This window comes from Narcine bancroftii, chromosome 1, assembly GCF_036971445.1.
Source record: "Narcine bancroftii isolate sNarBan1 chromosome 1, sNarBan1.hap1, whole genome shotgun sequence".
NCBI classification, from domain to species: Eukaryota; Metazoa; Chordata; class Chondrichthyes; order Torpediniformes; family Narcinidae; genus Narcine; species Narcine bancroftii.
The window spans coordinates 488,991,807-489,017,702 of record NC_091469.1 but is presented as its reverse complement, the minus strand read 5'-3'; the positions used below and the strand labels follow the sequence as shown (position 1 = coordinate 489,017,702).

Here is a 25,896-nt window from a genome sequence, read left to right as displayed (position 1 = left end):
AAAGAAAAGGTACAAGGACTGCCTAAAGAAATCTCTTGGTGCCTGCCACATTGACCACCGCCAGTGGGCTGATAACGCCTCAAACCGTGCATCTTGGCGCCTCACAGTTTGGCGGGCAGCAGCCTCCTTTGAAGAAGACCGCAGAGCCCACCTCACTGACAAAAGGCAAAGGAGGAAAAACCCAACACCCAACCCCAACCAACCAATTTTCCCTTGCAACCGCTGCAATCGTGTCTGCCTGTCCCGCATCGGACTGGTCAGCCACAAACGAGCCTGCAGCTGACGTGGACTTTTTACCCCCTCCATAAATCTTCGTCCGCGAAGCCAAGCCAAAGAAATACTCCTACATATTAGTTGACATTTTTCTTAGAGTTATTCACCATTCAACCCATATTCTAAGCCAGCTATTCTCAACTTTTTTGGCTAAGGTCCCCCACCACAACAGCCTCCCACCCAAGACTCTGCTCAAAGTTTATGGGCTTCCTTCCCAGTGAGTGAAACACGCAAGTCTGCAGATGCTGTGATTGTAGTAAAAACACACCGAAATACTGGATGAACTTAGCTGGTCTTGGAGCATTCATGGGAGATTGTGGTCGAACATGGTATTGTGGGCATGTTCCTCACTGAGCTGTGGAACCAGTAGCCCCTCCCCCTAAGACCCCTAATAAAGGCCGAGAGCCCGAGTCTCCTCCCTCATATCTGCCCTTGGACTTGAGCCAGCAGCATGCGTAGGCATGCTTGGATCTTTAGATCGATAAAGCCTTTGGCCCTTACTTCATGTCTGAGTGATCATTGATTGCGCTACAATTTATTGATCTAAATTTTTAAGCACCATGGACAAGGTGATTTGGTTGGAGAAGCTGAAGATTGACCTGAAAGACCCAAGGCCTCCGTGAAATTCGACACAAGGCTACACTGCTTGAGGCCTACATGAAGCTCAACAAAATCACAGCAGACAGTAACAAGCATGACCTACTATTCGCAGCAGTAGGCCATCGCGTGTACCAAATGATCCGCAATTACACGGGGTATGAAGGGGCGATGGCCCTGCTCCAGCAACAATATGAAGCGCTAAGGAACGCCATGTATGCGTGCTTCCAGCTTGGCTCCCGACGCCAAGGCCTGGGTGAGTCAGTCGATGAGTTTGTGCAGGCCATGCGGGAGCTGAGACAAGACTACAGGTGCCGGGACGTGACAGCGGCAGAGTACCAGGAGGAGCTCATCTGTGATGGGTTAGTCGCTGGGTTCCACTTCCAATGCATCCACGAATGACTCCTGGAGAAGGGCGATCAGTCCCTACAGGAGTTTGTCCAGGTGGTCCGGGCCATGGAGACAGCCCAAAAGAATGCGGAGGCTAAAGCCATGGGCCATGCGCCCCCCAGTTATGCAGAACGGGTGGCGCCATCTTGGGATTTGGGGTCCCTGCCCTTGATGGCTGCTGCAACTACTGTAGCCAGAGCAAGCTTCACCGAAAATACTGTCCTGCACGTAGCGCGACCTGCTCAAACGGCTGACAGAAAGGGCACTATGCAAGGGTATGCAATCTAAGCTCCCCACAAGCAGGACCGCTTGCAGCCTGCAACCCGTGTTGCCATCTTGGTTTGAGCAGCTCCAGTCGTCACTTCCGGCTGCAAAGCCCTCAACCTAACATACAACCAGAAGAAATGCGTGTATGGCACGGAATGGCTGACAATTCTGGGGTACGTGGTGGAGCATGATTTGATTGCCCCCGACCCTGAGTGCATGTGCCCTCTCCTCTATCGCAGAACCCCAAGGCTTTAAAAAGGTGCCTGGGGCTCTTTTCATATTACAGACAATGGGTCCTCAACTATGCTGACAAAGCCCAATCCCTGGTGAAAACTATGACCTTTCCCCCATCGGCGGAGGCCCATAAGGTTTTTGAGAGCATCAGGGACAAGATCGTCAAGGCAGAAATGTACGTCATCGACGAGTCGGTCCCGTTCCAAGTGGAAATTGATGCTTCTGACTTTGCCCTGGCTGCCACCCTGAACCAGGCAGGCAGGCCAGTGGCATTTTTTTTGCACACACATCAGGGCCCCAAACGCAGGCTCTCTGCCATGAGGATGAAGGCATAGGCTATAGTGGAGGCAGTGTGCCACTGGAGGCACTACTTGGCCGGCAGGCCATTCACTCTGCTGATGGATCAGAGAGCCATCACCTTTATGTTTAATAACAAACAGTGGGACAAAATTAAGAATGACATGACCATGTGGTGGAGAACTGAGCTGTCCACCTATAATTATGAGATCTTGTACTGGCCAGATAAGCTCAACAAGCCACCCGATGTGCCGTCCAGGGGAACCTGCACTAAGGTGCAAGTAGATCACCTACACACCCTCCACGATAGTGTCTGCCATCCCGAGGTCACAAGATTCTACAATTTTGTGAGGGCACGGAACCTTACCTACTCAGTGGAGGAAATCAGGGAGCTGATGCACAATTGCCTGGTTTGAGCAGAATGCCAAGGCCAGAAAGAGCTCACCTCATCAAAGCCACTCGCCCCTTTCAACGACTCAATATAGATTTCAAGGGGGTCCTCCTGTCCACGAATCAGAACAGCTATTTCCTGAACATTATGGACAAATACTCACGCTTCCCATTTGTCATTCCCTGCCCAGACCTGACTACAGCCATGGTCATTAAAGCACTCTGCACCATATTCACTCTGTTTGGGTACCCTGTGTACATAGCGGCCAGGTTTCAGCGTTCATGAGTGAGGAGCTGCGATGTTACTTCCTCTCCAGGGGCGTAGCAATGAGTGGAACCACCAGCTACAACCCCCAAGGGAATGGCCAAGTAGAGAGGGAAAAAAAGTGCCATTTAGAGGGCAATCCTGTTGGCCCTAAAGGCAAAAGGGATGAATGTGTCCCAGTGGCAAGAAGTACTTCCGGAAGCGCTGCATGCCACCAGGTCCCTACTCTGTACGGCCATGAATGCAACGGCCCAGGAAAGATCATCCTCATTCTCTAGGTTGGGATCAGGAACCACGCTGCCAGTCTGGGTGACGGCTGCTGGGCTGGTGCTCCTCCGGATGCACGTTAGGACCCACAAGGCAGACCCACTGGTGGAGGATGTGCACCTCCTGCATGTGAACCTCCAATATGCGCTGGTAAAGTGCCCAGATGGATGGAATGACACAGGGTCCATTCGCGACCAGCCGCGAGCAGGAATCCCAGCGCGGAAGGTGCATCTGATACCCTTGGGCAGTGACCAGCTGGCCCCGGGGACCACCCGGGTTGAGGATCCCACCCTCCCAAATGTTTCCCCCTGCTGGAGGGTTCCCCTCCTCAGTTACTAGTTAACCACCCCCCCCCCCCCCACTCCAACAGACCTGGGAGACACGGACACGGTTCATCCCCTCAACAACCAGCTCAATGATCGAGCCATCGGGCTGCTGGAGCAAGAAGCACAGCCAACAGGACTGTGGAGGCCCAAACGATGGGTAAAACAACCGGCGAGACTAAACCTGTGAACATTACTGTGCAACTCATGGACTGTAAAGACAGTGCCCCACATCACCCTGCTGGACTCTATCTAAAAAGGAGGGGTGAATGCGGTGGAACTTGGTAATGCGGGCATGTTCCCCACTGATCTAGGCAGGTTGGCCTGCCTTTGGAACTAGTAGCCCCTCCCCCTAAGACCCCTAATAAAGGTTGAGAGCCCTAATCTCCTCCCTTATACCTGCCCTTGGACTTGAGCCAGCTGCATGCTGAGGAATCCTTGGATCTTTAGTACAATAAAGCCTTTGGTCCTTCGTGTCTGTGAGTGGTCATTGATCACGCTGCAGAGATAGAGAGATATGTTGCCAACATGTTGGGCCTGAGTCCTTCTTCAAGGAATAAACAAAGAATAACATAAACAGGAGTTCTCAGAATAGAGACAGTGCTGGCTGGGGGAGGGAAAACTGCGGATAAGGGGGGACCACTGTATATCTTTGGCTCCTATGGAAGCTGTGGGGGTTGCAGAGATGCAAGTTGTATTTGATGGATTTGCTATTTCATAAGGTGTTTTTACTCACATGACCATTCCCCTGATGTGAGTATTTCTCACTTTTGATGATCTTAAACTTGTGCTTCCGTCCACCAGAGCTCTGTCACGTTCAATCTCTTCTCGAGTTTTCCTTTGGTCCCACGTCTTTTCTCAATACAACACACTTCACAGATCTTTCCCTGTCACATAATATTCTTGCTGTCATTATGCTGTTTGTTATTTAATAATTAAACTACCATCAAGTCAACATATTCCATTAGGATTATTATATTCCCAACAGCAGCTATTTAATTGAAATGGATATATTTTATCTTGGGATCAACTGATCTTTCATGCTCTTCTCTCTTTGGGAGGAATGTGTGTGTGTGTGTGTGTGTGTGTGTGTGTGTGTGTGTGTGTGTGTGTGTGTGTGTGTGTGTGTGTGTGTGTGTGTGTGTGTGTGCGTGCGCGCGCATTTGTATGTAGTATGTGTGTAGTGTGTGTATAGGTGTGTTGTGTCTATATGTGAGTTTGTGTGTGTGCATGTGGTGTCTGTGTGTGCGTGCATATGTGTGTTGTGTCTTTGTGTGCATTGTGTCTGTATGTGTGTGTGTTGTATCTGTGTACAGGTGTGTGTATGCGTCTGATGTAGCCTCTGTACTCCCTTGGCAACAACTTACATTTACCATCACCATGTTCAAATGGAAGATGAATAAAACTGGGCAGACTGCCCTGGGAACTTAATTCAGACACGGAAAATTCAGTCCGAGCCGAGTTAACCTTGAATGATGCTTTCACAAACATGTCAGGCTTATTTAAAATTGATGAGGTGCCAACCTCATGAAGTATGCAGCGTTTGTGTACGAAACAGCAAAACATCAGCATCGTCTACCTCACAATGTGAAAAATTGCTTAGACATGCTAACAAGAAATAGGGCAAATACAATATACATTCATAAAGGTCTCTGTCAACACAATCACAATCTCTTCCTGCTTCAGGGAGAAGGTTCTAAAGTACAGCGCCTCTAGGTTTAAGAACAATTTTTTTCAACAGCTATCAGGCTTGTGAACCTCCCCGAACTAGCCCAACCTAAACTATTCCAGGACCACCAAAAGATCTGCCTGCACTATTGAAACATCACTTAAATGTATTCATCTGTCTTTTTATATGGACGATCACTTTTTCTCTCTTGGCACATTATGGTGATTTGATTATAATATTGTAGTTGGCGTATCTAATATATCAGTTTGGCTGCAACAAGAATATTAATGCATCTCTAAATAAAAGGAAATCTGCACAAGCGCCAGACCCACAGAGAGCGGGGAGAGGAGGCATAGCGCTCGACTGCAGGGTTCTATCACCCAGTACAACTACCAATATACATGCCTGTTAAAGGAGCCGACAGTACTCTATTTTAAAATTCTATGACCAGAGGGTATGGGCCCAAGATGGGGTTGCCTGTGTCGAGCTACAACTTCGAGGGGATGTAGACTTCAAGAAAGCAGAGAACTTTTGCAGGACATAAGAAAGGAGAGACCACCACCACCACCCCCCCCCCACTCATTTGAGAAGTAAAAGCAGAGGGGTTGACCATGGTGGCAGACCAATGAAGGGCTCTAAGGCTGAAGGACACTTGGGCAGTGGACTGTTGGTGAGTTGAGGCAGGGAACCCATGCATTCTTCAGTCTGTTGGTGACAGCTGTCAAGGGATTCACACCAGGGTGGGACAGCTCAAGACTAGCTGAGGGGGTACCAGATATCATAACAAGGATGTTAAAGGGTGCCGAGGGAGGAAAGGGCTCCCAAAGGCTTCCTGATTGTGTGGGAGGTATGGATCTGGAGTTAACGATGGTTTAGACTAAAGTCTGTGGGAGCGCTGGAGCGAATCCACAGACACTCAGCAACTCTGAGGGACTCTCTTTTCCTTCTCTTTCTCTGACTGTAAGGAATGCTGGGCAATTTCTGTCTATGGCAAATTTTAAACATACAGCATAGGGCCCTTTTGGCCCATGATCCCGTTATAGTGATACAAAGCTGGCCTGTCCCCCACCGGTGATTCGCTTCCTGGTAACTCCTCCCCCTGTGACCCTTGAATAAAGGTTGACCTCCCTGTCCTCAGTCGAGCACTTGGAATCGGGCCAGCTACAAGTCTAAAGTATAATAAAGCCTATTGTTCCTCACTCTACGGCTTTGGAGTTATTGTTAAAACCTATCAATTTATTATACTTTAAATTTTCCACATGGGATGGACAAACTGCTGCAACCCAACAGACTAGACCTCGACCCACAGATGCCTGGAGTCCCAGAGGAGTACAAGCAGTGGACTGAGTGCTTCACAGACTTCCTGGGAGCTTCTGAGGACGTCGTGGATTCTGACGAGAAGAAACTCAAGTTACTGAGAGTGAGGGTCAGCCACCATGTGTACTTGGCAATCATGAGCTGCACAACTTACTCCGCAGCCATGACTGATATACGATGTCTACTCACGGTACCTTCTGGCCTCGAGAAACAGCAACCCGGTGAGACTCTGGACGATTTATTTCGGGTCCTGCATGATCTGAGGCGAGAATGCAAGGGCAATATCCCTGCCTCGGTATCAGCAGACTAATATGTGGAAGAGATGATCTGGGATGCCTGAGTGGCTGGGGTGAGGCCCAATTACATCCATCAGCGACTGCTAGAGGAAGACAGACTGCTGTTGCAGAGAGCCCCCCCCCAGCTCGCTAAGACTTTAGATTCAGTCCTCTGCAAAGCTGAATCCGTCACTGCCAGCAAAGGGCCTTCCTGCAGGCACAGCCATTTTGGGACACAGTATCACAGACCACCTCTGTACAGGGAGGCCCCGACCATAGCCAAGCACCTGAAGTGGCCAGCAGAAGCACCTCCAGCGACACTGTCTGGCAAGAGAAGTTACCTGCTCGGGATGTGGGAAGAAAGGGCACTACAACAGAGTGTGTAAGACAAATCCTTCCCTACTGAGCTGCACCATGTGCAAGGCCATTGAACCTGACTTCACTTCCTCCCACAGCGATGATGTCACTTCTGGCCTTGAATGGCTCGACTGCGTGCGTGACCTGGGGGTTGCCATCTTGCCCGACTTCAATTTCACCATCGTGGACGTTACTTCTGTCTCCTTCATCCATCTCTCCTGGTGTGACCGCGTGGTCAACATACAGGGTGCTATATTATCGAACCGGACCTCACTCCAACAGCGATGGTGACTCGGTACTAGCATCCATTGTCTTGGGTCAGGGCACCCCTCACCTGATCACCCACTTGGTGATGAAAATCAAGATAAATGGGAAACAAACTAACTACCTGTTCGACAGTGGAAGCACTGAAAGCTTCATCCACCAAGACCCTGCTCACAAACTTTCTCTCCCCGTCAGTCCAACGAGCGGCCTGGTATCAATGGCCAGAAAGGACCAATCTGCCATGATCCTTGGGTATTGTATTGCGTTGATATCGGTGCATGGTAAAAGTTATGACAATTTCCCACCCCCCACGCTCCCCACCCCCCCACGCTCCCCACCCCCCCACGCTCCCCACCCCCCCACGCTCCCCACCCCCCCACGCTCCCCACCCCCCCACGCTCCCCACCCCCCCACGCTCCCCACCCCCCCACGCTCCCCACCCCCCCACGCTCCCCACCCCCCCACGCTCCCCACCCCCCCACGCTCCCCACCCCCCCACGCTCCCCACCCCCCCACGCTCCCCACCCCCCCACGCTCCCCACCCCCCCACGCTCCCCACCCCCCCACGCTCCCCACCCCCCCACGCTCCCCACCCCCCCACGCTCCCCACCCCCCCACGCTCCCCACCCCCCCACGCTCCCCACCCCCCCACGCTCCCCACCCCCCCACGCTCCCCACCCCCCCACGCTCCCCACCCCCCCACGCTCCCCACCCCCCACGCTCCCCACCCCCCCACGCTCCCCACCCCCCCACGCTCCCCACCCCCCACGCTCCCCACCCCCCCACGCTCCCCACCCCCCCACGCTCCCCACCCCCCCACGCTCCCCACCCCCCCACGCTCCCCACCCCCCCACGCTCCCCACCCCCCCACGCTCCCCACCCCCCCACGCTCCCCACCCCCCCACGCTCCCCACCCCCCCACGCTCCCCACCCCCCCACGCTCCCCACCCCCCCACGCTCCCCACCCCCCCACGCTCCCCACCCCCCCACCCCCCCACGCTCCCCACCCCCCCACGCTCCCCACCCCCCCACGCTCCCCACCCCCCCACGCTCCCCACCCCCCCACGCTCCCCACCCCCCCACGCTCCCCACCCCCCCACGCTCCCCACCCCCCCACGCTCCCCACCCCCCCACGCTCCCCACCCCCCCACGCTCCCCACCCCCCCACGCTCCCCACCCCCCCACGCTCCCCACCCCAACCCCCCCACGCTCCCCACCCCAACCCCCCCACGCTCCCCACCCCAACCCCCCCACGCTCCCCACCCCAACCCCCCCACGCTCCCCACCCCAACCCCCCCACGCTCCCCACCCCAACCCCCCCACGCTCCCCACCCCAACCCCCCCACGCTCCCCACCCCAACCCCCCCACGCTCCCCACCCCAACCCCCCCACGCTCCCCACCCCAACCCCTCCCTCCTCCTCCCCACCCCACCCCCCCCTCCTCCTCCCCACCCCACCCCCCCCTCCTCCCCACCCCACCCCCCCCCTCCTCCCCACCCCACCCCCCCCTCCTCCCCACCCCACCCCCCCCTCCTCCCCACCCCAACCCAAGGGAGTGGGGGGGGGGGGGAAATCAACGTCTGCAAATGGCCGCCAGCCGCGAAGCACTCCCTGCCAAACAGCCGCCCCGCCCGCCCTTCACGTGACGCACCGGCCGGCGCGCGGGAATCCCCGCGCACGCGCACCCGCCCCGCCCTCATTGATTGGGCATCGGTCAACCATCGCGGGATCTTGGGAGTGGATCCCGCCGTCAAAATGGCGGCGCCGTCCAACGAGCGATTCCTCGGAGCGGGCATCCATTAGGATTGGCGCCGCTCGTCCGCCCGGGATCAGTCTCTCTCTGTGTGTGCGTGTGTGTTGTGAGGGAGGCGCTTGCGGTAAGTGAGCGTGGAGTCGACCGTGGCACAAGGGGAACAACCGGCCGCTCTCCATGCACCCGAGGCCGAGGCCTCCTCGCCACGGCTCACTGGCGGGAGGGGAGGGAGCGTTGCACTCACAGGGAGAGACCTGCTGAATGCAGAGCGAGCGGCGAGAAGCTGGGGGACCTCGCGGGGCAGGTGGCGGCCCCCGTGCCTGGAGGAAAGGAAACCAAACGCCAAAGTCTGCAGCCATCAAGCTGGAGACGCTCAGTGGGACTTTGGAGCAAAGAACCAGCGTTTCGGGCACAAAGGAAGGAGCCCAATTTCAGGAAGCACCTTGTGCTCGATCTTCGCTCCACAAAGTGCACGGTCTGACCTGCTGAGCTTCCCCAACGTTCAGCCCCACGCTCTGCAGACTTCCAGAGCGTTGACATTGACGGGGATGGAGCATTGCAGCCAAGGAGGAGGCGATAGGCAGGGGAGGGATTGAGCAGGGCAGGCAGCACCTTGAAGAAGAGAAATAAAACACGAGAGCCCGCAGACTCTGCGGTGGAAGTAAAAACACAATGCAGGAGAAACTCAGCAGGTCAAACAATGTACTTTAGCAAGCAAAGGTGAAACCTAACCAATCTTTTGGGCTTGGACCCTTCATGTGAAGTGTCTGTTACCTCCGACAGATGCTGCGAGACTTGCTGAGTTCCTCCAGCATTTCTGTGTCCTCCCCCTCCCCCCCCCCCTCCCAGCCATGTCCATAACATAACAATTTACAGCACGGAAACAGGCCATTAGGCCCTTCTAGTCCGCACCAAACCAAACACCCCTCTCTAGTCCCCATAACAATGCCCATAACCCTCCATCTTCTTCTCATCCATAGACCTGTCCAACCTTTTCTTGGACTTTTCTAAAGTTTTGGCCTTTCGTCCTGTGCTCCTGCTCTTCCCTCCTCCCCGGCTTTTAATTCAGATGTAAAACCTGAAAGTGATTTCAGCTTAAATTTAGATTTTAAAATTTAGACATCCAGCACGGTAACTGGCCATTTCAGCCTATGAACCTGTGCCCCCCCCCCCCATTAACCGACAACCCTGGTATGTTTTTGAATGGTGGGAGGAAACTGGAGCACCTGAGGAAAACCCAAGTAGACATGGGGGAAAATGTACAAACTCCTTACAGATAGCACTGCAATCGAACCCCGGTTGCTGGCGTTGTAATGATGTTGCACTAACCGTGTCGCCCCAAAAATGTGCTTTATATAGCAGGATAAAGAAGTAACAAAGACTTTGTATAGCGCCCCCCCCCCCCCCAACAATTTTGTTCAGGCCCGGCCTAAATTCTACTCATACCTTGATGAAGGGCTTAAGCCTGAAACATTGGCAATGTATCTTTGCTACATAAAGTACACTGTTTGGTCAGCCGACTTTCTCCAGAATTGTGTTTTGACTTTTAATTTGGACGCCTGCCTGCTTTTTGTTCAGATCTTGAAGGAGAACTCAGGCCTGAAATGTTGACACGCTGACTTCCTCCAGATTCACGTTGATAGGCTGAGTTTTCCTCTGTGTTGGAGGCTGAAGTTCAAGATTCCTTTTATAGTCATGATAGAAAACATTGTAACATGCATGATGTACTTCAAATTTTGCCTGCCGTAAAGGGAGTGAGAGAGGACCTGATCGAGGAATGCAAAATTATGTGGGCAGCAGGCTATCAAGAAGGAAAATGGAATGTTGGCCTTCATTGTTCGGGGGATTTAATTCAGAAGCAGGGAAGTTATGTTGCAACGGCACAAGGTAGTTGTGAGGCCACATCTGGAGTACTGCATTTCTTACTTGAGGAAAAATGTAATGGCTTTGGAGGCAGTGCAGAGGAGGTTTACCAGGTTGATTTCAGAGATGATGGGATTCACCTATGAGGAGAGATTGAGTTGTTTGCGACTGTACTTGCTAGAATTTAGAAGAATGAGAGGAGATCTTATAGAAATGTATAAAGTTATGAAAGACATGGATAAGATAGAGGTAAGATGTTTCCATTGGTGTGGGATACTAGAGCGAGGGGACCAACATGGCCTGTTTCCGCTCCATAAATGGTTATATGGTTATATGGGTTAGATCCTTTTCCCACTTCTGCTTAGGTTTATAGTTTATTTCATTTTCCTTATCTTGCAGCTTAATGTACATATTGGTTATAAATCTTTTAATTATCATTGTGTCTAATCATGTATTCAAAGCTGCTTCCTTCAGGTAATCTCAAGCTGTTTCCCAATTTATCCTTTAAATAAGCTTTCAATTGATGATATGAAAACATTGTACCATGAGTTATTCCATATTTATACTTCAACTGTTCAAATGTTAATAAATTATTTCCCGAAACAACAGTTTTCTATTCTTTTAATTCCATTTCTCTCCCATTCTCTAAAGGAAAGGTTGTCTATTGTAAAAGGGATTAGCAGATTTTGCGTTAATAATAATTTTGGTATTTGATAATTCGTTTTTTTCCTTTCAAAGTGGATCTTCTTCCATGTATTAAGTAAATGATGCAGTACTGGTGAACTTTTATAATGTACCAGCTTTTCATCCCACTTATAAAGTATATGTTCCGGTACCTTTTCCCCAATTTTATCTAGTTCTATCTTAGTCCAGTCTGGTTTTTCTCTTGTCTGGTAAAAATCTGATAAATACCTCAATTGTGCAGCTCTATAATAATTTCTAAAATTTGGTAACTGCAAACCACCTTGATTATACCTCTCTGTTAATTTATCTAATGCTACCCTTGGATTCCTCCCTTTCCACAAGAATTTCCTTATTATTCTCTTTAGTTCTTTAAAGAATTTTTCTGTTAAGGGAATTGGTAACGTTTGAAATAAGTATTGTATCCTTGGGAAGACATTCATTTTAATGCAATTTACCCTTCCTATCAACGTTAGCGATAATTCTTTCCATTGTTCTAAGTCTTCCTGCAATTTCTTTATTAGTGGCTGATAATTTAGTTTTTACAAGTGGCTTAAGTTATTATCTAACCTGATCCCTAGGTATCGGATTGCTTGTGTTTGCCATTTAAATGGTGATTCTTTTTAAATTCTGTATAGTCTGCGTTACTCATTGGCATCACTTCACTTTTATTTGCATTGATCTTGTACCCCGATATTTCTCCATTTCCTTCAATTTCTTATGTAATTCTTTTACTGATACCTCTGGTTCTGTTAAGTATACTATGATGTCATCTGCAAATAAACTGAATTTATTCTCCTCCTTTATTTTTATCCCTTATTTTATTTTCTATTCTTTTCAGTTCTGCCAAAGGTTCTATTACTAAGGCGAACAATGAGGGGATAGTGGACATCCCTGTCTAGTTGACCTACTTAATTTAAAGTGACTCGATACATATCCATTTACGGTTACCTTCGCCAACGGTCCATTATACAATGCTTTGATCCAATTAATACATTTTTTCTGGTAGATTGAACTTCTGTAATACTTTAAATAAGTAATTCCACTCTACTCTGTCAAAGTTTTTCTGCGTCTAGAGCAACAGCCACTGTTGGCTTCTTATTTCCTTGAACTGCGTGGATTAGATTAATAAGTTTGCAGACATTGTCCGCTGTTCGTCTTTTCTTAATAAATTCAGTTTGATCTTGTTTTACTATTTTTTATACACAATCGGCCGATCTGTTTGCTAATAATTTGGCTATTATCTTATAGTCTGAGTTAAGTAGAGATATTGGTCTATATAACCATATAACCACTTACAGCACAGAACAGGCCAGTTCGGCCCTACTAGTCCATGCCGTAACAAATCCCCACCCTCCTAGTCCCACTGACCAGCACCCGGTCCATACCCTTCCAGTCCTCTCCTCTCCATGTAACTATCCAGTCTTTCCTTAAATGTAACCAATGATTCCGCCTCAACCACGTCTGCCGGAAGCTCATTCCACATCCCCACCACCCTCTGCGTAAATAAATTTCCCCTCATGTTCCCCTTATAATTTTCCCCTTATAATTTTCCCCCTTCAATCTTAAACCATGCCCTCTAGTTTGAATCTCCCCCACTCTTAATTGAAAAAGCCTATCCACCTTGACTTTCTCTGTCCCTTTTAAAATCTTAAACACCTCTATCAAGTCCCCTCTCAATCTTCTACGCTCCAGAGAAAAAAGCCCTAATCTGCACAACCTTTCCCTGGAACTCAGACCCTGAAATCCTGTCAACATTCTCGTGAACCTTCTCTGCACTCTCTCTATTTTGTTTATATCTTTCCTATAATTTGGTGACCAAAACTGTACACAGTACTCCAAATTTGGCCTCACCAATGCCCTGTACAATTTCATCATAACCTCCCTACTCTTGAATTCAATACTCCGATTTATGAAGGCCAACATTCCAAATGCCTTCTTCACCACACCATCTACCTGAGTATCAGCCTTGAGGGTACTATTTACCACAACTCCTAAATCCCTTTGTTGCTCTGCACATCTCAATAGCCGACCATTTAATGCATATGACCTATTTAGATTTGCCTTTCCAAAATGTAACGCCTCACACTTATCTGTATTAAATTCCATCAGCCATTTCTCAGCCCACACCTCCAGCCTTCCTAAATCACCTTTTAATCTACGGTAATCTTCCTCACTGTCCACAACACCACCAATCTTTGTATCATCCGCAAACTTGCTTATCCAATTCTCCACCCCTACTTCCAGATCGTTAATATATATAACAAACAATAGTGGACCCAGGACCGATCCCTGAGGAACTCCACTAGTCACCGGCCTCCAATTGGACAAACAATTTTCTACCACCTCTCTGACACCTCCCATCCAACCATTGCTGAATCCATTTCACTACCTCCTCATTTATACCTAATGCCTCCACCTTTTTTCCTAACCTCCTGTATGATGCTGGTGTTAATGGATCCTTCCCCGTCTTTGGTATTACTGTAATTATTGCTGTCTTACATGAATCTGGCAAGTTTTGTGTTTCTTCTATCTGGTTCATTACTTCCAGGAGAGGGGGAATTAACAACTCTTTAAATATTTTATAAAATTCTATTGGGAATCCATCCTCTCCTGGTGTTTTATTGTTCGGCAGCTTTTTTAATATATCCTGTACTTCCTCTATTTCAAATGGTTTTATCAGTTTGTTTTGTTCTTCTTGCAATTTCAGCAGTTCAATTTTAGCAAAAAATTGCTCTATTTTATCATCTTTCCCCTTATTCTCAGTTTGATACAATTGTTCATAAAATTCCTTAAAATTTTCATTAATCTCTGTTGGATTTTATGTCATTTGTTTGTCCTTTTTCCTTGATGCCAGTATCTTTTTTAGCTTGTTCTGTATTAAGTTGCCAGGCTAGTATTTTGTGTTTTTTCTCCCAGTTCATAATACTTTTGCTTTGTTTTCATTATGTTCTTCTCCACCTTGTACGTTTGTAATGTTTCATATTTAATTTTTTTGTCTGCCAATTCTCTCCTATTCGTTACATCATCCCTTTTTACTAATTCATTTTCTGTACTTACTATCTCCCTTTCCAACTGCTCTATTTCCCGATTGTAGTCCTTTTTCATCTTAGTTACATAACTTATTATCTGCCCTCTAATTAAGGCTTTCATTGCGTCCCATAATATAAATTTGTCTTTCACTGATCTTGTGTTTATTTCAAAATGTTTTAATTTGGCGTTCAATAAACTCCCTAAATTCCTGTTTTAAGTATCATGGAGTTTAACCATCTTTATGTTCTTGGTGGGATGTCCTCCAGTTCCATTGCTAATAATAGGGGTGAATTATCAGATAGTAGTCTAGCTTTATACTCACTTTTCTTAACCCTCCCTTGAATATGGGCTCTCAACAAAAACATATCAATCCTTACGTAAGTTTTGTGTCTACTCGAATAATATGAAAATTCCTTCTCCCTTAGGTGTTGCCTTCTCCATATATCCATAAGTTTCATTTCCTGCATTGATTTAAACATAAATTTGGCTACTTTATTCTTTTTACTTGTCTTTTGTCCAGTTTTATCTAACATTGGGTCCAAATTAAGGTTATAATCCCTTCCTATCAATATATTTCCTTGTGTGTCTGCAATCTTCAAAAAAATATCCTGCATAAACTTTTGATCCTCCTCATTAGGTGCGTATTTTTTGAGCAAATTCCAAAATTCTGAGTGTATCTGACACTTTATCATTGCATACCTCCCTGCCAGATCTATTATTTCCTCCTCTATTTTGATTGTGTGAAATTTAAGTGATTGTTCACAATCACTACTCTGGAGACAGTCTTGGAGAACAGGTTCAGCTTTATTTCGAGTCTGCAGAGTTGGGTGCCTCTGGTCTGGAGACACACCGGAGGTTCAGAATCATCACTCTTTTGTTCAGTCCCGGGCTGAACATCACCCCACCTTCATTTACCTTCTTCCAATCAGAATCTTAGTACATTACAACATTCTTCTTCTCCCTTCCATCATTCCAAGTTCCTCCTTCTTCATACATCGCATGTTATGTTAATTAGTTCATTCCCTCCTTAGGGGCGTCTAAGTTAATATTTATGTCTCTATTAAGCAAGCACAGTACTAGCTATAAACTACCTTGGGTCACTGTACCAGCCTGAACCAGATCCTTGCATCCTTAGTGCTTCTGATAAGAAGGGGCCCACTAGCCAGTACTATCTACTCTCAAGCTTTTATCTACATACTTTGCATTCCATTATTTTTCACAAGTGCGAGTTTTAATCAACAGAATGGTGCGAGTTTAATAATTTTCATCCATATTTCACAATTGGTACATTTTTGTTAACTAGTATGGCTACACCTCTAGCTTTTGAATTATAGGATGCTGCTATTACGTGTCCTACCCAGTCTCTCTAGTTTATGTTCTGCTTCAGTTAAATGCATTTCCTGCACATGCTATATCTATTTTTTCCTTCTTCAATAAATCTAGTAGCCTCTTCCCTTTAATTTGGTTATGTATTCCATTAATGTTTATAGTCATATAGTTCAACATGGCCATCTTGTATCTTGCATACATCTCTTTTCCACCTCTTTGCCACCTCCATCCCCCTTTTCCCCATTTTCATCTCTTAGTTTTCTCTTATTAAACTTAATGTACGACAACACATTTAAGACATAAAGTACCCCTGCAGTTCCCACATCCACTAATATCTTAACCCCAAAAGTTCCCCCCCTCTGAGTTGCCCCTTACCCCTTGCTGGGCAACCACAACTCCCCTTTTCATTTGGATTGCGATCTTCTTCGCAGCATCAACTGAATTTGCAGTGACGGTTATTCCCCCTCCACCCAGCCCTCTCCAGAAAACACATATAACAAAGCTCTCTCTTTTTTCCCCTTACTCCCTTCCTTCCATTCTCTTTCCCTCTTTAGTTCTTTACATATACATTGTTTTTACATCTTTATATATACTTTATTGGTGTTCTTCATTCTTGTTACATCTCTTCTCCTGTCCTGCAAACGTTCTGCGAATTCTTCTGCTTTCTCTGCATCCGAGAATGTCTATTTTGCTCCCCGGATATAAATATTTTAAGCACAGCTAGATGTCTTACATGAATTTATAACCTTTTTTCCATAAAGTTGATTTCGCTGTATTAAACTCCTTCCTCCTCTTTAAGAGTTCAAAACTTGTGTTTGGGTAAAAAAATATTTTTTGATCCTTGTATTCCAATGGTTTATTATCTTCTCTAATTTTATTCCTTGTCTGTTCCAGTATATTTTCTCTTGTCGTGTATCTCAAAAATTTAACTAAGATGGATATTGGTTTTTGATGTGTCTGTGTTTTCGGGGCTAGTGTGCCCTTTCTATTTCCATTCCTTCCGGCATTTCTGTCGTTCCCAGGACCTTTGGGATCCATCCTTTTATAAATTCCTTCATATCTGTGCCGCCTTCACCCTCCTTCAGGCCCGCTATTTTTGTTGTTTCGCCTACTATAATTTTCCAACATATCAATTTTTGGAGATAACAACTCTTGTGTCTCTTTAATTTTTTTGTCACTTTCTTCCAATTTTTCTCTTAAGTCGTTTACTTCAATTTCTACAGCCGTTTCCTGTTTTTCCACATTCTCTACTCTTTTCCCTATTTCTGTCATTACCAGTTCTAACCTTTGCATTTTATCTTCTGTTCTTTCATTTTCCTTTTAATTGCACTAAATTCTAATGACAACCATTCTTTTAGTGATCTCATTTGTTCTTTAAAAAAGAGTTTATCTATATTTTGTCCATCAGTTTTACCTTTTATTTCTCTGTGAAGATCTTGGTGGTCTTCTTCCTCTTCTGTGTCTGTATCTGTGTTTGTGTCGTCTTCTCTTTGTATCTGTGTCTCTGTGTCTCTTCTGTTTTTCCTGATGAGCTGCTTGTATCTCTTTGTCGGGCCTCTTCTTGCTGGGCCTCTTGTTGCTGTTCCTCCCCTCCTGGGCTGCTCGTCTGTTGTGCTTCCTGACATTGGTTTTCTTATTGATCTTCCCTCCATCCGTCTTCCAAGTCTGTTTCGTCGCACCTTCTTCTACTGTCTTCCTTATCTTCCAGCTGAGAGCCCTGATGTCGGGGGTTCCTCAGCTGCTCAGTCTGTGACAGCCTGCTCCTCTGCTGAGCCCCCCTCCCGCCAGTGTCCTCTTTCTCCTGTGATTGCGCACTTTTGTTTGGCTCTGAGAGCCATTTTTGTAGTGCACTGGCTAGTGGATCGCCACTCTGTAGGGCAGGTACCTCGAGGGTCAGGTGCTGCTCATCACCACCACAGCGTCCTGTTTCTTCCTGCAGGTAAGGCCTTCTTCTTTCTTCTCCGGTGACTTTTTAAACTTTTTTTCCCAATTGTTCTTACTTTCTCCTTGGAAGCCATCTTCTTTCTCTTCTCTGTATCTTTATCTTCTATTTCTTGTACTCTATTTTTGTTATGCTTTGCTTTTTCCTAACTTTTGTTCCTATTTTCCTGGAGAGGGCTGGATTTCCCAATCAGCCACTACTCCATCACGTGACTCCTCTCCGCTTTTTTCTTGTTGTGGAACTTGGCAAAGCAGCTGCTTTTACCCTAATGTTTACAAAAGTGCGCTTTATGGTATGAACACCAGTACATGACTGGTGGTTGGGTATAAAACAGTCCTGGAAAATTGGTAAAGGTAAAAGGTTCCATTATTGTCATGCAATACTACACTTAGAATAACATACATGAAATTCTTTTTAATTTTTGTTTACCATAAGGCACTTTGTCCCACGCCCCTCACAGAAACCCACAGAACCTGGTGTTCAAGGGTGGTCTCCCCTCCAAGTACTGACCAGTCCTGAGCCTGCTTAGCTTCCGAGATTATATGCGCTTGTTGATAGTCCCGCAAAATCAGGACACGGAGTCCAAAGGGTTAAATCGTAAGCTAATTAGAAACAAATTGATTCAGCCAGTGTCATACCATTTAAACTCATGAGAGTGTGAGGTTATGATTCTCATACTTTGATTGCAGGAGTCGACGACATGTATGCAGTCTATCGCCAAGTGCATCCCCCGACGGGGCTCGAGTTTGCCATCTACTGCAGCTTCTTTTCCAATACAGAGCGAAATCTGGTGGTGGCTGGGACATCCCAGTTACATGTTTACAGGCTAGTTCATGATGCAGAGGTGAGTTGGAATGAAAATTTAATGTCTTGATTTTGATTTGGGAAAGTGTCACTTACCAAATCAATTTTTTGAAATGACTGAGTTCATGCAATTTCCTTGTCACACAGCTTGTCCCAGATGTGACAATTGCAATGGATCACAGAAAGTTTGTTGAAATTTTCCATATTAAGTGTTTGGATTTTAGTCTAGGTATTAATACCGCTTGTTTTTTGTTTTACTTGCAGAGCACAGTAAAAGGAGACAAACCTTTAGGTAAGAGTATTCCTTTCTCTCACATACACTAATAGTTGATTCTCAGATTCACACCATTACAACACAGAAATGGGCCGGACCCAACACATTTGTGCCAACCTTTTTACCTTTCTATTCCACCCCCACTTACCTCAAATATACATTTCTGTGTGCTCAGGGCTTTGGACTAGTTGGGGAGCTAGAGCAAACAACTGGCTAATTTTATGTGTAAACTGTGACTTGTGGGAATGCTCATTTGTAAATCAGAAAATTTGAGCTCAAGTGTGATACAAATGAGGAAGATACTTCAAAGATGCTATCTGTTGCTGAGATATTCAACCAAATTAATCTTTGGTGGATATTGGTCCTGGAGTGAATAGTAGAATAGTGAATAGATTGGTGATGGATCGTCCAGCAACTACCATATATGCTGTTGTATAGGATGACCAAAACTTATACATTTCACCTTAAAATCAGGGATCGTACTATACAGAGAATCCAAAATTCTTACCTTGACCAAGTCTCAACACCACCACGATCTTCCCGTTGGCTCTGATTCAATCTCACGCATGCCCCGTTAGTTATTTGCAAAGTCTCAGCACTCCTCTGCAGGGTCCATCCACCCAGTCCAACTGCCGTTGGCTCTGTATAGGCTTTAACCAGACTGTTACAGGAGTTGACAGTGGTTTATTTTAAAATATCCAAATCAAATTTAAACTTTTAAATTATTTGTAATTAAGAATATTTGTGATTTGCTTTTAACAACATCCACTGGTCAGCAGTAAGTTCCAGATTTGGGGTGGGGGGTGGGGGGGGGGCTTGTTGTCTTATTCAAAGGGTATCGCTCAAAACCAACATTTTAGTTCAAGATTCTGGGGTCATCCTATACATGAGTGGTCCTTTACAATGGCATATCCAGTATACATTTCTGCATGCTCAGGGGTTTAGACTTGTTAGAAACCTAGAGAAAACCTAGAAATGCTGGAGAAACTCAACAGGTCTCAGCAACGTCTGGAGGAGGTAAAGTTATAGAGCACTGCAGCCCAGTCCAGGCCCTTTGACCTTTGATGTTGTATTGACTCATATATTCCTTAAAAAAGTACTAAACCCTCCCTACCCTGTAACTCTATTTTTCTTATATCCATGTGTCTGTTTAAGAGTCTCTTAAATGCCACTAATGTTACAGCCTCTACCACTGTCCCTGGTAAGGCATTCCTGGCGTTCACAACGTACCCCTGATGTCTCTCCTAAGCTTCCCTCCCTTCTCTTTGTTTATATATATCCTCTGCTGTTTCTATTCCTGCCTTGAGAAACAGGTGCTGGCTGTCCACCCTATCTATGCCTCTCATAATCTTGCAGACCTCTAAGTCTCCTCTCATCCTTTTGTGCTCCAAAGAGAAAAGTCCCAGCTCTACTAACCTTGCCTCATAGGACTGATTTTCCAATCTAGGTAACAACCTGGTAAATCTCCTTTGCACCCTCTCTGTAGCTTCCACATGCTTCCTATAATGAGGTGATCAGAACTGAACACAATATTCTAAGTGTGGTCTCACCAGAGATTTGTAGAGTTGCAACATGACCTCTCTATACTCCTAAACTCAGTCCCCCTATTAATGAAGCCCAGCATTCCATGGACCTTCTTAAATATCCTATAACTTGTGGGACAACCTTGAGGGATGTATAGATTTGGACCCCAAGATCCCTCTGTTCATCCACACTCTTAAGTAACTGACCGTTAACCCTGTACTCGGCCTTCTGGTTTGTCCTTCCAAAATGCATCACGTTACACTTATCCTGATTGACATATTACTCATGTTTCAGGCCTGAGCCCTTCGAGGTATGAGAAAATGCAGGCAGTGCCTGAATGAAAGAAATGGCAGGGGGAGGTGTACAGTCCAACAGATAAAAGGTGACGGAGAAGAAGCCAGGAGAAAGGAAAGCTGAGAATTGAAATGGGCATGGGGGGGGGGGGGGGGTGGGGTGGTGCTTGGATGCAGAACAGGGGTAAAGGAGTCAGAGAAGGGAGAGAGACTGAGCTACAGGAAAGGAGACATGGGGGGGTGGGGTGGAAGGGGAGGGGCGCGGCTAATAGAAACCGGAGAACTCAGTGCTAATGCCTGTCCAATTGGAGGATGCCCAGCTAGAGAAAATAACTGGCTAATTTTATGTACAAGCTGTGACTTGTGAGAACTGATTTGACACAAATGAGGGAGATACAGTAATTCAAAGGTACTATCTGTTGTTGAGATGTTCAACCAAGTTAATCTTGGGTCCATATCAGTCCTGCTGTGAATAGTAGTGATTAGTGATGGATGGTCCAGGAACTAATAGGAGGAGGAGGCTGAAAAGGCATCCCATCCTCCAAAAAGAAAGAAATTGTTGGAGGTGTTCAGTGGGTCAGGCATTGTCTTGATAAATGGCTTTGACTCGAAATGTTGGTAATTCCATCCCCTCCCTCCTGCCAACTGAAGCTGCTCGACCCACTGAATTCCTTCAGCAGATTGCTCTTAGCCTCCGATATCCAGCATCTGCAGTCTCTCCTGTCTTGCTTTTTTTCACTCCTATTATAGATAAATAATTCATGAAGAATAGGAAAACATAATCATAAAATGGGGGAAAATCACCATATGATGTAACGTTTTGTATTACACTGTAGCGGCGGCTACACTGATCCTGCAATAACACATGCAATCAGACGGGTTGAGCTCAGTGAGCAGACTAGATAATTGCAGTCTGCTGGTCTGCACTTATACTCCCAGCCTGGACCTGGCTGAGAACCGCGCTGGAGGGCGCTGACGTCACCCGGGCGTCACATGGTCCCCAAGCGCGGGTTTCTGAGCCCCGAGCTGGAAGGAAGGGAAGCCCCCCCCCCCGGCGGCGCTATTTTGGCTGCTGGCCCGCCGCGTGGCTTACAAGCGGGGCCAGTTTGCCTACCTTGTGTTGAGCCGCCATACAGCCCCCACCCCCGAACTGGCGCCAATGTCCTTTTTTGCCGGGTGGCCTCGCTTCTTGGGGTGGGCAACGACCACGGGCTCAGTGGGATCGAGGTGCGGTGGATTCAGCCTGTCCATGGTAAACAGCTCATTCCTGCCGCCCAAGTCCAGCGTGAACGTCGAGCCGGAACGCTGTATAACCCTGTACGGTCGCTGCAGAGGTGCCGCGGTCGGTCCCCGCTGAACGAAAATGAACTCTGTGGAAAGCAGCTCGCCAGGAACGTGAGACGGGCAGGTGTCATGCCTGGGCAGCGGTGGGGGTTCAAACGAGTCCAAGCGTGCCCTGAGGTGAGGAAGTAGTTCGGCGCACCATAGACCAGCTCAGCTGATGATGCCTACAGATCTTCCTTGGGAGTGGAGCAGATGCCCAGGAGCACCCAAGGCAGTTCGTCCATCCATTCAGAACCGGTGAGGCGGGCCATGAGCACCGACTTAAGGTGGCGGTGCAGACGTTCGACCAGTCCATTGGCCTGCAGGTGGTGCGGTGTAGCACAGAGGTCGGTTCCTGGATTCGATGGCCGTGGCCAGGATAACGCTGATCTGGGCTCCAGTGTCAAAGAGGAACCGCCGGCCGCTGACTAAGTCCCGCAGGAGGCTATGTCTTTGTCCAGCTGCTGCAGCCATTAACAGCGGCCAGCCTGGTCGTTTCCCTGGAATGAGCAGGGCTGACGACACTTCCGAGCCTTGGCTCCCCAGCGCTGGTGGTAGAAGCAGAGGCCTGAAGCGGATGCTGTGGCCTTGGTTATGCTCTTGGAGGCCCCTGCAGGGGCCGGGTGCTCTACCGCAGCGCTAGGGGTAGGCATGGCGTGGTCATGCCCGTGCCTCGTGACCTGCTGGACCACTGATCCCTCCGGGAATCGTGCGAGCCATACTCTTGGGCCTTCTGGGCGACCTTCCTCGGGTCGGTGAAGCTCTCCTGAACCAGCAGCGGGTGGATGTCCCCGGGCATATGTTCGAGGAAGATGCGTTCGAAGAGTGGGCAGTTGGTGTGCTCACCCATGAGCGTGAGCATCTCGTCCATCAGTTGGGGACTTGTCCCCCAGGGTGTCGAGGTGCAGCACCCAAGCGGCACGCTGGTGTCTGGATAGTCCGAGGGACCCGGTAAGCACTCGCTCGATGGTCTCATACTGTCCTCGGCGAGTGGGTGCTGAACAAGGTGCAGCACGTGTCTGGCGGTGGCCTGGTCCAGGACAGCGACCACGTGTCGGACGAAATCTGGCAGAGGTGAAACTGGGCTTCTGCATGGCCGAACCAGGTCTCTGGCTCCTGAACCCAGAATTCAGGCAGTTTCAGGGCTATAGCGCTGATCCCAGGCTCGCTCATGATGGGTTCAAAGACGTTTGAACCAGTCGGGATCACCAATTGTAGTGGTGGCTACACTGCTCCTGCATTAACAGACGGGTTGAGCTCAGTGAGCAGAATAGTTTATTGCAGGCTGCTGGGCTGCACTTGTACTCCCAGCCCGCACCTGGCTGAGAGCCGCGCTAGAGGGCGCTGACGTCACCCGGGCATCATGTGGTCCCCAGCGCCGGTTTCTGAGCCCTGAGCTGGAAGGAAGGGAAACCCCCGATGGCGCCACTTTGGGTGGCTGCCCTGCCGTGTTGGCTTACAAGTGGGGCTGGTTCGCCTGTCTTGTGGTGAGCCGCCACAACACCACAATTAATGAATATGTTCTTAACTCCTCAAAATAAAATCTTCAAAAATAAAATAAATTTTTATTGTAAAAGACCCCACCTAATCTTAAAAAAAAGATAAAGGCTGGGCAGTCTATCTTGAGAATTTGTTAATAAAATTTAATCATCTGGTCTTCACCAACAAAGACAAAAGAAATAAAATATACGAAGTCATGTGGAAATAATTTATAAAAGGTCGCCAAGTCTCTTCAAATTTAACAGAAGTATCAAATATACGAATCCTAACTTTCTCTGAACTTAAACATGACATAATTTGAGAGAACCACTGAATGAGAACCTTTCCATTTAAATAAGATAACTCTTCTAGCCAACAATGTAGACAAAGCTACAACCCGATATGTGGAAGTAAAATACAAAAAAGAGCAGTCAATGGGTTAGGTGGCAAACTGATATCCAGTATAGCTAACAAAGCCTAAAATTATCTATCCAATACCTCTCCAACATAGGGTATGTCCAAAGTATGAGTTGGAGAAGTCACTTTCTGATTTACATTTATCACAAATAGGACTAACGTTAGAAAAAATAGGGGTTAATTTGTCTTTCAACATATGAGCCCAATGTACCACTTTAAACTGAATCAAAGAGCACATATTGAAGTGGTATTAACTGATCCAAAAATCTTCTCCCATAATTCCTCTGGTAGATGTATCTGAAGTTCCTCTTTCCAGGCCCTTTTAGTTTTGTCATTAGAATTTGATTGCAATCTTAATAACTTATAAATAATAGCTTAGTGGTTAGAACACTGGTTGTGTAAACCAGGGGTCATGAGTTCATTCCTCGCTGGGTTCTCTTCTGTGTGGGGCGCTGTCTTCCTTATGGTTGACAAAGTGAAAGAATTTCATGGATGTTATGTTCAAGATGTAGTGTTACGTGGCAGTAAAGGAACCTTTACAATTGCGATGTTGGAAAGTTAGGCAGTAAAGTATTCAGAAAATTTCTAATTTGGAAATATCTAAAAATAAAATTTGAGGACTTTTGAAATTGAAACCAAATTGGTAATGTATGTTTAAGTATTGGATTGAAGGTATATCTATTAATCTTAGCAAGTGTAAAAGGAAGAGCTGCTCCCAGTAAGGAGATTACTGAATACCTCTGCATGGAATTCAGTTCCAAATCTACCCAGTAAGGGTGTTCAAATTTATCAGAATAGTAGATCCAGAAAATAATTTAGCAGATGTTAACTCCCAATAATAGAGCCTAAGATTAGACAAAGCAATACTATCATCTTTCTTTAATTTCTGCAAATGGAATTTACTCAATCTGGGATTCTTTTTATTCCAAATACAAGATATTTTAGAATCAATATTGTCAAAAAAAGATTTTGGAATAAAAACAGGGACTGCTTGAAATATATACAAAAATTTGGGTAAGATTATCAACTTAATAGCATTAATATGGCCTATTAAAGATGAAGCCAATGGAGACAGTTTATAAAGAGATTGTTTCATGTAATCTATCAAAGGAAGAAAGTTAAATTTGTATCAATCTTTTAATGTTTTGGTAATTTTAACCCCAAGATTGGTAAAATGGTCTTTAACCACTCTAAAATGTATATGATTATAGACAGGTACATGCATGTGTATTGGGAATAATTTGGTCTTTTAAAGGTTCGATTTATATCAGAGAAGCTACCAAATTGGGAAGAGAAGGAACATTGGAGGAATAGATGTCTCAGGATCTAAAGTATATACTAAAAGATAATCTGCATATAAAGATTCTATCTCCTCTATTAATTCCCCAAATGTCATTGGAATCCCAAAGTGCTATTGCTAGGGGTTCCAAAGCTAAGTTAAATAATAAAGGGCTAAGAGGACAACCCTGTCTAGTTCCTCGAAATAACCTAAAAAGTGAAGATTTTTGATTATTCGTAATTACAGCAATGACTGGAACTTGATAAATCAAATTAATCTAAGAGATAAAACCAAGGCTAAAATTAAATCTTTTCAAAACAAACAAATATTTCCATTCCACTCTATCAAAAGCCTTTTCCTCATTTAATGACACTACACATTTCTGGAGTTTTAATTGATGGATAATAAATTATATTAATTAATCTACGGATATTAAAGTGTGAATGTTGATTCTTTATAAATCCTGTTTGGTCTATAGCGATAATCTGAGAAAGAATATTTTTCCAATCTATTAGCTAAAATCTTGGAAAGAGTTTTCGAATTGACATTCATTGACGATATTGTTCTTTCGGAAGCATAATCAGAAAGGTCCTTATCCTTTTTAGGAAGTAAAGAAATTGATACTTCATTAAAATGTCCATGGCAAGGTTCTAAAAGGTTTAGAATCACTAAATACCTTACCAAGTCAGATGTGGAGGGGAAATAAGTATATTAGCA

At 46.4% G+C, this 25,896-nt stretch overlaps 1 protein-coding gene and 1 long non-coding RNA gene across 7 annotated transcripts in view; one reads left to right on the top strand and one right to left on the bottom strand.

The window, feature by feature from the left end:
* Window positions 1-7,480, bottom strand: part of LOC138751984 (uncharacterized) — a 98,129-nt gene extending 90,649 nt beyond the window's left edge. For all 5 annotated transcript variants that reach the window (XR_011350302.1, XR_011350300.1, XR_011350301.1 and 2 more), the window contains exons 1-2: window positions 7,310-7,480; window positions 4,040-4,190 (exon numbers count right to left, since the gene is read on the bottom strand). This is a non-coding gene — a long non-coding RNA (uncharacterized lncRNA). The remainder of the gene's footprint in view (window positions 1-4,039; window positions 4,191-7,309) is intronic.
* A 1,424-nt stretch (window positions 7,481-8,904) lies between these two features.
* The window catches only part of cpsf1 (cleavage and polyadenylation specific factor 1), a 118,293-nt gene continuing 101,301 nt past the window's right edge, over window positions 8,905-25,896 (top strand). For both annotated transcript variants that reach the window (XM_069915091.1, XM_069915090.1), the window contains exons 1-3: window positions 8,905-9,062; window positions 18,476-18,630; window positions 18,855-18,882. In XM_069915091.1, the coding sequence (XP_069771192.1) occupies window positions 18,487-18,630; window positions 18,855-18,882 (172 nt within the window). In that variant the 5' untranslated portion in view covers window positions 8,905-9,062; window positions 18,476-18,486. The remainder of the gene's footprint in view (window positions 9,063-18,475; window positions 18,631-18,854; window positions 18,883-25,896) is intronic.